Below are 13,017 nucleotides of genomic sequence, written 5' to 3' on the forward strand. Positions count from 1 at the left end.
GAAAAAAACCAAGGCAAAAAAAAAGGAATAAATGATTTATACAACTTCATCCTCATGAGCTTTGAAAGTTGGACAAAATGTTGAGATAGCCATGTCCATAAATAACTTGACAACCACTTTTTCACTTTTATATGATCTGAATAATCATTCTCTAGCCTCCAAGAAAAGTTAAAAATTCATCCAAATCTTTGTTATTCCCCCACATTCCAGAGCCTATAAACAAATTAGAAAGCTAATCCAGAGAATAACTATGACCTGCATCAAACCAACAGGATATTGCACCATGTATGCAGTAAGAACATCAAGCAACCTCATATAGTCCCATTGGGAAAACTAATTTTCTCATATCAAAAACCTAACATTAAGGTCGGATGAAATCTGGCTCTTACATGAAGATAAAAAGGTAATCATCATGAAGCAGCACCATCAACCTTACGTCTATATTGTCAACAGAAACTATGGCCAAAGGGCCAGAAAAAGGGGGAAGAAGAAAGATGTTCTTGGTTCTTATATCATGCCAGCAATTTAGTTCATGCAAGCTATGAAGCACCGACACTCCATTCTTGGCCCCGAGTCCGTGTCCGACGCGTATCGGACGCGACACGCGGGCAACGCCCCCGACACGCGTCTCGACACGTTCTCGACTCGCCGAATTCTGCCCGATTCATTCTTGACAAGCGAATTCACCTGAAATACCTCTATAACCATCAAAAAACCCAAACCCTAGACCTATTGATCGAGCGGCAGCCTTTCATCTCCCCCTCTCGCGATCTCGTTCTCTCTCTAAATCCTCTATCTCTCTCTCTCTGAATTTTTATATTTTGCAATGTTAGACTAGTTAGTAGCTTAGTATCTTGTGTTTGAGGATTACATTTTAGTTTGTTGTTTGAATTTTATAAATTTATCTATATATAATAATAATATTTAAAAAAATCTAGCTGTGTCAGCGTGTCCTATTTTTTTGGGTTTTGTCGTGTCTGTGTCGTGTCCGTGTCGTCGTGTTCGTGTCCGTGCTTCGTAGCATGCAAGCATTGTTTTCAATATCTCCGACATGGCCCGATATATCCCCCGATATATCCTTTACAGGGCTTGCCATAACAGGTATGATCTTTAAATATCCTTTATGCTTTTTTGGTATTTTGGGCGATACATCTTGCCATAACCGGTATGATCTCTAAATATCATTTACGCTTTTTGGGTATTTTGGGCGATATATCCCCGATATGACCGATATATCAGCCAATATGTTGTTGATATATGCTTTTATATGGCTTGTCGCAAAACAATATACCATGTTAGGCTAGTTTTGGGCAAGATATCATAATTTTCCTATTATATTAAATGACATTTTGGCGTAAAAAACCAGATCAAAATGTTGTAACGTTGATTTGTACTTTTGTTTGTTTTACAAGGCAGATTAGTGATCCTAACATATATTATTTACATTGTATATACTTAGATTTCCATAGGTATGTAGAAACTACATTTTAGTGCATTACACTATATATGAAAACATTTGTTATAGCAATCTGATATTTACTACATATCCCCAATATATCCCCGATATCTACAATTCGATATGAATTTTGGTCAACCGATATTTTCTCGATATCTGATATTTAAAACCTTGCACGCAAGTGGACACTTACAAGAAAGCTCTTGCATTCGGGGCCTATGTATTCTTGATCAAGTTAGTGGTCTTCTATCTATACCGCAAAAAGTAATCTTTTGAAATATTACAACCCGAACATGAATATTAATATTACTTGTTTTTGTAGATAAAACAAGTCCCACAAAGCTACTTCAAAACAGAAAATGGAATTTTAACTTTCAAATGAAAATATTATGGTAAAATCCATATGAAATTACCATCCAGGCCAATTCTCTGTCCAAAATTTTGGCTTTTCCGGGGAATTTGGTGTGAATTGATCACAGTAAAATGAATTGCAGGTGTTTATCTGCAAATGTATTAACAACAGCAGTTCATTAATGATAGCTCTGATGTAAATTATGGAAACAGCAAGCAATTTTCTCGCAAGGAAACTTGGAGGCTCCTTTACACAAACAAATTAAGGCAGACAATGTAAATCTTGCAGGCTCCTTTACACAAATGTGTACAGGTAGAAACAAGAGGGCATATGTATCTGCAAATTAATTATGATATAAAAATAAAGAGTTCATTTGTATGGAGTATGGCTCACAAACGGCATGGCAATACAAGTTTTCCATAAACTAATTTCTTAGCTTAAATAGGCTTAAGTCGAGGAGTTGTACTTAGAATCCAAGAATTGTCAACTCATCATGCCTCCTACTTTATACGTGCCTCATGTTTACTTTTTGCCTTATTTCTGCTTTTATTTGTTCCCCTAGAACATGCACCAAGGAATATACTATTGAAAGGTGAGAAAATTGCTGCATTTTATCATGCAATCCTAAATCAATTCTTCAATATAAAGTTATTAATTTCTTACCACATGGTTGGGAGCATCATATTGTTGGCACATAATCCAAGGAATACCTATATCCTGAGAAAGAGCCATACTTGCAGCCCACATTGCATAATCTTTTGCCCCGTCACCATAGGGCTTTTCAATATCTCCATATTCATTTTCAATCTGCAATTAAACAAGACATGTTATATACGTGACCAATGTTGACTGAAATTGATGAATAGTGGAAATAATTTATTTATCTATATACTAAAACAACGGAGGATTGCATTGCTCATAGCTACAGCGCAATCCCCAATTAAATTAGTATATAGAAGATAAGATAAAATGCTAGCTACACTCCTATACCTCACCTTTATAATTAGGTCAAAGAATAGAAAATTAAGCAAAGAACACTATAGTGCATCCTACCAACCCAAAAAAGTTCAATTTTTAGTTTTTTACCTCTAATCCCAAAGTTCACGGCCACTTATTGTAAGCACATCCACACGCAAATTTATGTTTCTTGCCTATAAACCCAAAATACCCCATTTATTTTTAAAACTGCACATTTACAAAGTTAACCTTAGAATACTCCGTTAACTATGGGGCGTGCCTCAGAAAACCCCTTTAAACTATTTAAATTTGAGAAAACCTCCTCAAGTTTGAGGGTTTTGTAGATAACTCCCTCAACTTGAAAATTTGAGAAAACTCACATTTCTCACTTAACTCTCTTAATTAACACCATTAAGTCTAATGTGTCACGTGACAAGCATGTGACCTAAAAAGACTAAGATATTCTCTTAATTTGAGGGTTTTGGATCCGCAGTATTGTCGGCTTCCTCCTGGTTTGCGATAGGTGGTAGCTTAATCTTGTTGTTTTTAAGGAGGGATTCGAAGATGGCTGGAACGTCTTCGTCCTTAAAGGAATACTCTTTTTGGAGTCTCGGGTCCGAAGTCTTTTGCTGCCTTCGGGATTGCTGTTGTGACACTTGATTAGCACCAACAGCAGCTGCATGTGTCTTGCCCTTACCATGGGAGGCAAAGTTCGAGTTCGGAGGATTAGCCGTCGGTTGGCTCCTCTCGGCCTTCTTCCTTCGGAGGAAGCGTTCGGCTTTCCAAGTGTTGGACGGTGCGACTCCCATAACTTTCAATATCTCAATAGATAGGTTGTTATGACATGTCTGGAGGATGAAGTCCTCCGTGATCGGATCTCGACAGTTCATTGCCTTATTCCTGAAGCGTTTGACGAAGTCGTCGACTGTCTCGTCGTCTTCTTGCTTCTCATCGAAGAGTGTCCTGATTGACACCTCGTCGACTGTCTCGTCGTCTTCTTGCTTCTCATCGAAGAGTGTCCTGATTGACACCTCAGCGTCATCATCGAAGAAATGAGCGAGAAATAGGCTCTCCAGGTCTTCCCAGCTGTTAATACTTCCGAACTTAAGACGGCGGTACCAATCGAAGGCGGGCCCGCGAAGGGTGCCGACGAATGACCGAACCATCAAGGCTTCATTGCCGGAGATCATTCCCAAGTGAGACTTAAAGTAGATCAGATGTTGAGTGGGCGAACCCTTCCCGTCAAACGGCATGAAGTTAATCAGGTTGAACTTCGCCGGGTATGCTATTGAATCCCACTCTCTTGGATAGGGACATGGAATGCCAGTCCTCTTTACCTCTCGATCAGACATTAGAGCGTTGATTTTGCTCTCTAGATCTTTCATTTTCTCATCCTCGCTCGTATCGGGGTTTGGATGATTCTTAAGAGGAATAACGTGGCCACCCCCGACATTATCATCTTCGGTGGAACCACCCCCAACGTTGTTATCTTTAGTGGGTCTACCCCTGGTGTTATTATTTTCAGTAGGGCCACACCCAGTGTTCTGGTCAACGGGAGGATTCTCAGCATTAAGACGTTCATCCATATCTGAATCGCTACCTGCTTGGTCAGCACAGTTGCGACGGCTGGATTCACCGAACTGAATGGATAGAGCCCGAATTTGTTGGTCATGCTCTTCCCTCATTCGTAGCATAGCCATTTCTATTTCGATCTTGAATGCCTCTTTCTGCTTGGTTAGGGCATCCTCAAGAATTTTGGCAATTTGCTCGGTGTTTATCATGAACACTTCACGAGATTATCACGGATTAGATACCGTATTATCCGAAGCGATTGCCGAGTTAGCATCTGATGCTTCATTATCCGATGATAAACCTCTCTGCATTCTCTGATAGTCCCTACGTCTAGTGGTCCCTGATCGCAACCGGGTTAGACGATGAGATATAAGCGGGTCAAAGCTAGAAGGTCGAATCGACTTTCCCTTATCAGCCATATTTATTGTGACTTCCGGGAGTTCGTCACCTTGAACAACCGATCGCTTTTTACAGAGACGCTTTGGTTTGGACTTAGTCATTCCGTTGGAGATCCTCTCAGATACCGAGACCTTCTGCGGAGCGGTCTTAGGGCAACTGCACGCTGATAATACTGCTCTGATTAGTTCGGCACACGGGCAGTGAGATTTGGTTTCTCGGGCATATCTTTTCCGAGACTCGTTCATACTCCCAGCCTGATAGTACAACTCATCGGTCAGATGACCGGAGCAACCTATCGTGTGTTGACATGACTCCCCTGGTATAACGTTGTCATCGTCAGATGAATACGTTTCTTTCAGGGGATTTGCTGCTTTATTAGCATTCTTAAGAGTCACGTGTTTAGAACTACGCTTTTGGGAGCGCAGGATCTCAACAGGCTCTTGGTTTTGGATACACACCCCCAGGCGGGTGGAAATTGGAGTTTTCCCTTTATAAGAAGGCTTGAAATTGTTGCGAGGGCATGTGCGACCCCCAGCTCGACGAGTCGCTCGGGGTTCAGTCACTGGACCCAAGCGTTCTTCGATGAACTTTGCCTCGATCCTCGTGCAAAGGACTCAGGCGATCGACTATCCTCACCTTGAATCGGGACAAATCCACGCTGTCATGGTGCCCCGCCGGAGGTGCGGAACTCGAAGGGATCGACGAAATATGTGAAGAACGTCTTCTGTCTTTACCCGACGCGGGTCAAACTTGAGTAACCCGCGGAGTGGAGAGTCGGATCCAAGTGACCCGCGAAGTGGAGAGTCGGATTCAAGTGACCCGCGAAGTGGAGAGTTGAATCCAAGTGACCTGCGAAGTGGAAGGTCGGATCCGGGTGACCTGCGAATTGGCGGGGCGGATTTGGGTGACCTCCCAAGTGACCTGCGAAGTGGAAGGTCGGATCCGGGTGACCTGCGAATTGGCGGGTCGGATTCGGGTGACCTACGAATTGACGGGTCGGATTCGAGTGACCCGCGAATTGACGGGTCGGATTCGAGTGACCCGCGTTTTGGCGGGTCGGATTTGAGTGACCCGCAATTCGGCGAGTCGGATTTGAGTGACCCACGAACCGACGGGTCAGATTTGAGTGACCCGCGTTTTTTGATCTTTTCGGCCGCTGTCTTGGACTTTGGCCTCCAAACTTTGTGCAGTTTCTGTGGCTTCTTTTCCACTTCTTCCCTCTGCAATCTTTTGGCCTCTTGCGCAAGAATTCGCGCGTGCGCAAGCAGTGCACGGCGCTTTTTGATCCGCTCTTCAAGAGTTGAACGAGTCCTTTTGGCTTGTACCCATTCACTTGTTGGTGATTTGGAAAAGAGGGCATTTGTCCGCTGTTGGGACGCTTGGTGTTTTTTAATTTTTAGATCCGTCTCGTAACGGATCCCGTCAATTGACTCCAAAGCCCTACCGAGTTGGCGCGCAATGCATTGGCGCCGCCTTTGGTGAGCTCTTTTCGATAAAGTGGGCGCGCCTTTTGTACTCAACTCTTTGATTGAGGAGGAGTTCAGATCTGCAGATCCGGCTTCATTGGAGGCCGGAAGGGCGTTGCAAGGTCCAGCTATCGCAGCAACGGGGGCGTTGATCTTCCTGCACTTGCGAGAAGCGGAGGATCTGGAGGAGGACGAGAGGTATTCTTCATACTTCTGTTGGTCGAACTCGTATTCGACCACCTCTTCAACCGGGATCTTAATCATCGGTTGCGACACGACGGCCTCGGCAGCGAGACCGTTGGCTCCCACTGTGGTCGCCAGTTTGTTTGTGTCGAAAGTTGCTGTTTTCATTGCTATCGAATCTATTACAACTTTAGTCGTTACAATAAACTCGAATAAAATAAAAAAATTGATTTTTTATAAGATCTCCTTACACAATGAAAATAAAAAAAGTTTACAACTTTATCAAACAAACGCAGAGATCGTTTATCGATCTTCTGCTTGCATGGGATCTTTACCTGTGCCGGGGTTTATCCGTAGACGACCGTTGATCTGGATCCAGTTAATGAAAAATTCGACAGAGCTACGCCTTCACCGAGGTAGTGTTTGATTTGAAGCGCTGAGATCGACCAAGCGAAATCAAAACTCTTCTCGAGATTAAGACCAAGCCTAATCTCGAGGAATGGACGGGAACGGGCGTCGGATCTCTCAAACTCTCCTTCTTTATGCTAAAGAACTCGCCAAGATCTGTCAACCCTCGCTGAAATTCGTGCTCCTTTGACTCCTCAATCCAACAGCACCTCCACGTCTTGATAATAACTTCGCCCCCTGAAAGGAGGCCCTAGGTTTGTATTTATAGGGCTCCGGATACGGGTTTGTGGATGAGAATGAGTGATTTGGCTCTATCTTCAGTTAACAACAGCCTAACCACGTTTGGGGTTGATATCTAGGCAGTTGGGAACCCCTGGAACAGATAAATCCTGAGAAAACCGTCAAAAAACCGAATAGGGGTCGAAACGGTGCGCTGGGGCAAGTCTGACCCGCGCTGGCGCGGGTCGGCTGGATCCGACCCGCGCCGCCGCGGGTCGGACTTGGCCGACCCGCGCGGGCGCGGGTCGACGCGGTCCGACCTGCGCGGACGCGGTGTTTTGACGTCTTGCTGAGCTCTGATGTTTTCTGGTCTTTCCGGGACTTGTATTTTCCACCGTTTTGCGTAATTGATCGTCTTATTGACTTGTACGCTTCGTTGCGGAACTGACCGACGCGTATGAACTGATTGACGCGTGCGAGCGGATTGTCTCGACGCACGTGAGCTGATTGTCGAGGGCGTGAGCTGATTGTTAAGCGCGCAAGCCACTTGGTTCGCCGTTTTGCTTCAAGCGCTTGTCGACGACAGATAATCCTCTTAGACTCGGATAACGACGTTCGTTGTCTTCTCTTCGTCTCGAGCTGTGTACGGACACCTATAGGCATTTTTAGACGCCTACAAAGATTTAGAAGAAGATGAATCGAACGGCGTGTGGTGTGATTAGATCTTGTTTAACTCAAAATTTGAAATATAATATGATCAATGAGACTTCAGTTAAGAAGATTTGGGAGATCCTAGAGGGCAAGTATTTGACAAAGAATGTAAAAAACCACTTGCATTTGAAGAGGAGGCTTTATCGCTTCCAATTGAAGAAATAAACCTCCATTGGTGATCACATGAACCACTACACGAAGCTTCTTACGTATTTGGTGAATGTAGATGTGATGATTGAAGATGAGGACAAGACGTTATTGTTGAGTTTCTTGTCCGACGAGAAATATGAGACTTTCGTTCTTACTCTTATTAATGAAAAGATTCGTATAGTGAGGTCACTACTACACTTGTGAATTATCAACTTCGAAAGAATGATAAGGAGATTTCAGTTGAGTCGGTAGCGGGAGCATTGGTCGTGAGAGCAAAAAATCCAAACCGTGGTAGGTGATCGCAATCTAGAGGGGCACATCCTGTTGTTCGTAAAATTAGTGTACTTTTTGTAAAGATGATGGATATTGAAAAATCGAATGCTCAAAGTTGATTGATCGAGCCGGGAAGAATAAAGGAAAAACTATTCAAGCTTCAGAGGTGAATGTTATCAAGGCTAGTGATGACAATTCAAATTCGGATTCGTCAGGTTATTCATTAGCACTACCGTCAATTTGTTTTGCTGACTCTACAGAATTGATGTTGAATTCAGCTGTTTCTTACCATATTTGCCCTAGGAGGGATTGGTTCTTTAGCTTTCAAGAGTTAAAAAAAAGGGATGTCGTGCTTATAGGTAATAATCATAAATACCCTATTGGTGGTATCGGTATCATTCGTATTAGGATGTATGACGGAGTGATTCGGGAGCTAGATGAAGTAATGTTCGTTCCTCAGTTGAAGAAGAACATTATTTCACTTGGAATTTTGAATGCAACAGGTTATAGGATGACCTTAGAGGATGTATGTTTGAAGGTCACATTTGGATCCATGATTATGATGAAGGACGTCGGGAGGAAGAATTTGTACTATTTAATTGAAAGCACAGTGATTGGTAGAAAACTGACGACTTTTTTAGATTTGGCTAGACTGTGACATTTGTTGAGGCTAGGATATTTGATTGGTTATGTCGTGCATGGTTTGTTGAGGAGTATTTTGACCTGCTGATTGAAGTCCTTTGAGCACATTGGTATGAGCAAGAAGACCGAGTTAGAGTTTGACACTTCTATCCATCGATCGAATGGTCTTTTAGGTGGTGTTCATTCAGGCATTTGAGGAGCTTCCATGGAGGCATCGTTGGGAGGTAATAGGTATTTGATTTTCGTAATTGAGGACTATTCTAGGTATTTATGGGTTACAACCAAGTCCCGTTGGTTTGAAGTCCTAGAAGTCAACAGATGGAGGAAGTGAGTTGGCAAAAAGATAACCCGTCGTTTTATTTTTTGTAGGGGTTTTTTATTGCATTTGTGTCAAGCTCACGGCAGTTTGAGACACTATTAGAGAGGAGACATTAGGACGACGAGATGAGATGATAGTTTTGATGGGTCGTTCCTTACTGGAGGAGGATCGATGTTTGATGTCGAGCATTAATTTTGATGTTCGGGTTTCGACATGTTTGGGTCATCTTAATCATAGGTTGCCGACTGCTGTGTTTAGAAATTTTGGATCTGATGAAGCTGCTTCAGATTTTAGGTTGCGTCAGATGTTTGGTTTCCCAACATTTGGTCACATCAATGATGTGAGATTTGATCTGATTGCACATTTAGAATTCAGAGACTCGTTTGGTTATTAGTTGGGAGACTCTAATTTTGTTCTAAGCAGGTATGTCATATTTGACTCTCGACAGTTGGAGAGTGTTGATCAGATAATTGGGATATCGTAACGAGTGGAAGGTAATGCTACTCCACATTGGGTGAAGATTACTCTACATACTCCAGATCATACTGCGTCGTTTGGGATTCCAGCTGAGGTGACAAAATTTGGGGATCATTTGAATTTGGATGCAGATGGTGAGCTGGTTTTGGATTCAAGTACAGCTGGTGGACATAGTTCGCATTTGGTTATGATCATTGGTTCATCTCAGGTGGAGGTGTTTGGTTTGTTTCACTTTGGAGCTATTGGGAGTTCTAGCAGCCGCAGATTTGTTGATTATATTGGAGAAGGGTTGTGAACTCTTCTAGTTGATTGAGGATCTTTGGAAGCCATTTGGTGAACTACGTGAAGACTTGATTCATTAGGCAAGAGGATACGTAGGTAGTCATTTATGATGCATCCGGTTTGGTGAGTTGATACCGATATTTGGAGTTTGTTCGCATTCTCGTTTAGGTTCTCGACTTGTTGTGGATTGAGTCTGTTATCATGGATTTGTTCTACTTCGTACTAGACGTAACAAGTGAGACGTTTGGTTGGTAGTGGTGTCGGCTCAGTTTTGGAAAAACTTTATCGAGGTAGAGAATTGTTGGATAGCATGTTCCTAATATGTTTCCTAATTTATTTTGGTAACAGGTTATTGGGATTTCTAATCTGTTTTGGTAACAGGATTCCAAATCTGTTTTAGTAACAGATTATTAGGATTCCTAATCTGTTTTATTTTTTATTTTAGAATTCCTAGTATGTTTTTGGTTTTAAAATTTTTATATATATGGAACAATTGGAAGAGAGAATTTAGCAGTGAATTGGGGATATTTGGACGACAGAAAAGAAAAGAGGTATTTTCTGAACTATTGGTTAGGATTTTATTTAAAGAGAATTAAAGATTTGTTGGTGAGATTAACTAGTGAGTTCAAGTGATTTGTAATCTCAGTTTGTACTCTTCTTTTCTGAACGTAGGCAACTTGCCGAACCACGTTAAAATTGGTTGTTTGTGTTCATGCCGTTATTTTGAATTGTTTGTGGTCTTCTCTCTCGGCGATTAGTTTGGTTTCTCGAACCACATTAGTTTGGTTTTGGCTTCCGCCGCGCACAACATGTCACATATCCTCAACAAAATTCATGTCCAACCAAATAAAATTTAATTTGACTTTATACCTCATGCAAATCCTCTTTAATATCCATCACAAACAAACATGATTTTAATTATGGATTTTTCAAAATCCATTTCATGCATCAAGATTAAAATCCACAAAGCAAACAGCCCCATAGTGGTAGCAATATGGATTTATTTTTAGTAATGAACTAAAATATCCAAATTTTATAAAGAGATACTGATACATTTTGTTTGGCTAATGACTATAAGGAAAATGAGCGTAACCTTAAAAGTTTGTAGCTTCATACAATAAATAAAACGTTTATAATAAATCAGTTAGCTAGTTATTCGGATGTACATAGTTTACTAAAATTCATATCCATATCGATATACTAAACAATCAGAGGTCCAATATTTCATATTTGTCAAAATCAATTAGATTAAGACCATATAATTTGTGCCCCTTGAAATCCCTAGTTACATCCCTCAAAGATGTAATTATGAGAGGATTAGCGGAAGTTAGAGGAGCTGCGTTGAAGAGAAAATATTAAGTGGAGAACTTACCATTTTAATTGGGCTATACCCAACTTCTAAAGGGGAGAATGTTTAAAGAGATGCATAATACTAGTTTAAGGAGATGCACATAAATACAAGTGACCAAAGGATGCACGATAATAGTCTAAAGAGATGCAGATAAAGAAATCGATAAAAGCTAACGTGCAAACTAAAGGAATGCTTGGTCATGCCCAACAACTCACCAAAAATAAATCATGAAAATGGGATGACATGACGAACTTTAAACAGCTGAAGGATCATAGGTAATGCATACCTGAGACAAGATGATGTGGCCTCCTTGCGATGCAAATAACTTCTCTTGCTTCATCTTATTAACAATATACGTCGTAAAGTTTTGCATATGTCTCTGAACCAAAAGTCATTCGCAAATTACAGTATTGACAATGATCGAAACAACCAACATTATAAATAAAAAAACGTTTTCCACTGTTTAAACCCAGACCTTGAATGGTTCGTTATTTGTCCGAAACACAGTACCTGGGACATAATGCAACCAAACAGGGATTCCCCTGCAAGCCCAACTTTTATAATTAGAGCGAGCAAAAAAAATCAAGAAAATTATGATTTCGAATAATATTCATACCCAAAATTGTATTCAGCTGCAACAAAAGGACCAATGCGGAGTATCATATACAATCCAGCATCCCTCACAATCTTTGCAAACTTGACGAGATCGAATCGATCCTCAAAATAGTACTGAAACCAAGAATTAAATCAAGACAAGTAACAAAATGAGGGGGGGGATTCAAAAATGAAAGGAAAATAGGGGGGGATTCCCAATTTTTGATTTTACATTTCCGGGGGAGAGCTCGTGGCCGTTCCAAAACACATAGGTCTCTATAGTGTTACACCCGCCGTCTTTAGCAGCAGCGATGAGCCCCGGCCACATCTGTTCAGAGTGGCAAGGTCGTAAATAACTCAAAAAAAAACGGGGGACAGAAAGGGAAAACAAAAGGGGAAGGGGTGAGATTACGGAGGGAACGCTGCGAGGATAGTGGATGGAGGCGGAGATGAGGAGCTTCCGCTGTCCATCGATGATGAGAGATCGATGGTCGTAGGTGACATTTGCGCAGAACACAGAGGAAGCCGAGATCAAAACCAAGAACGGGAAAATGAGAGCAGTATTTGGGGCCATAATAAATATTGGATGAGGAGTAGCAAGGGAGTGCGGATAGTGTGAGACTATATACGGAGGGAGGCGGGGTAAGAGAGAGAAAGAGAGATTGGTGAACAGCTAAGATACAACTCTCAGTCTCTAGTATCAGCTACTGAGCTTGGAGATTACGTACAGAGGGTGGGATCGGTGAACAGCTAAGATTCATACAGTCTAAACATCTCTCTCGATTTTGGCGGGGACACGAGGGCTGGTATTCGGCACATGGGACAGATGGGACTGCGCTCTGCCGACGTGATCCGCGCCGAACTCGGTGGGACCCAACGTCGGTGAGTAGGTGGGGTCGAGGATGGGGTGAGTGAAGGAAAGGGGTGAAAGAGGGCTGGGTGTGAGAAAGGGTAGTTGTCAGAACAATGAATGGGGACTGGGCTTCTCTGTATTTATTGTTCCTTGATTTTATCCGGCGCTGCTGTGGCCTTGCCTTTGTCGGGGTTCTGTTTCAGGCATCGGACGCTGGGAAGGTGGTTACAGGCGCGGAGGGCTGTTCTTAAAATAATGATAGGGGCACACCCTCTACCACACTCCCAACCACACAATCTTTCTTGCTACAGTGCACGTGGCCCACTTGAGATTTTAATTTTTAAAATCTCAAG

General features: G+C 42.1%; 1 protein-coding gene across 1 annotated transcript in view; it reads right to left on the bottom strand.

The window, feature by feature from the left end:
• LOC109837958 (beta-galactosidase 3) overlaps nucleotides 1-12,683 on the bottom strand; it is a 28,489-nt gene extending 15,806 nt beyond the window's left edge. Inside the window, exons 1-7 of the mRNA XM_020406351.1 lie at nucleotides 12,224-12,683; nucleotides 12,044-12,139; nucleotides 11,834-11,946; nucleotides 11,693-11,759; nucleotides 11,504-11,596; nucleotides 2,472-2,615; nucleotides 1,870-1,958 (exon numbers count right to left, since the gene is read on the bottom strand). Of these exons, the coding sequence (XP_020261940.1) occupies nucleotides 1,870-1,958; nucleotides 2,472-2,615; nucleotides 11,504-11,596; nucleotides 11,693-11,759; nucleotides 11,834-11,946; nucleotides 12,044-12,139; nucleotides 12,224-12,385 (764 nt within the window). The 5' untranslated portion in view covers nucleotides 12,386-12,683. The remainder of the gene's footprint in view (nucleotides 1-1,869; nucleotides 1,959-2,471; nucleotides 2,616-11,503; nucleotides 11,597-11,692; nucleotides 11,760-11,833; nucleotides 11,947-12,043; nucleotides 12,140-12,223) is intronic.

This window comes from Asparagus officinalis, chromosome 4 (assembly GCF_001876935.1).
Source record: "Asparagus officinalis chromosome 4, Aspof.V1, whole genome shotgun sequence".
NCBI classification, from domain to species: Eukaryota; Viridiplantae; Streptophyta; class Magnoliopsida; order Asparagales; family Asparagaceae; genus Asparagus; species Asparagus officinalis.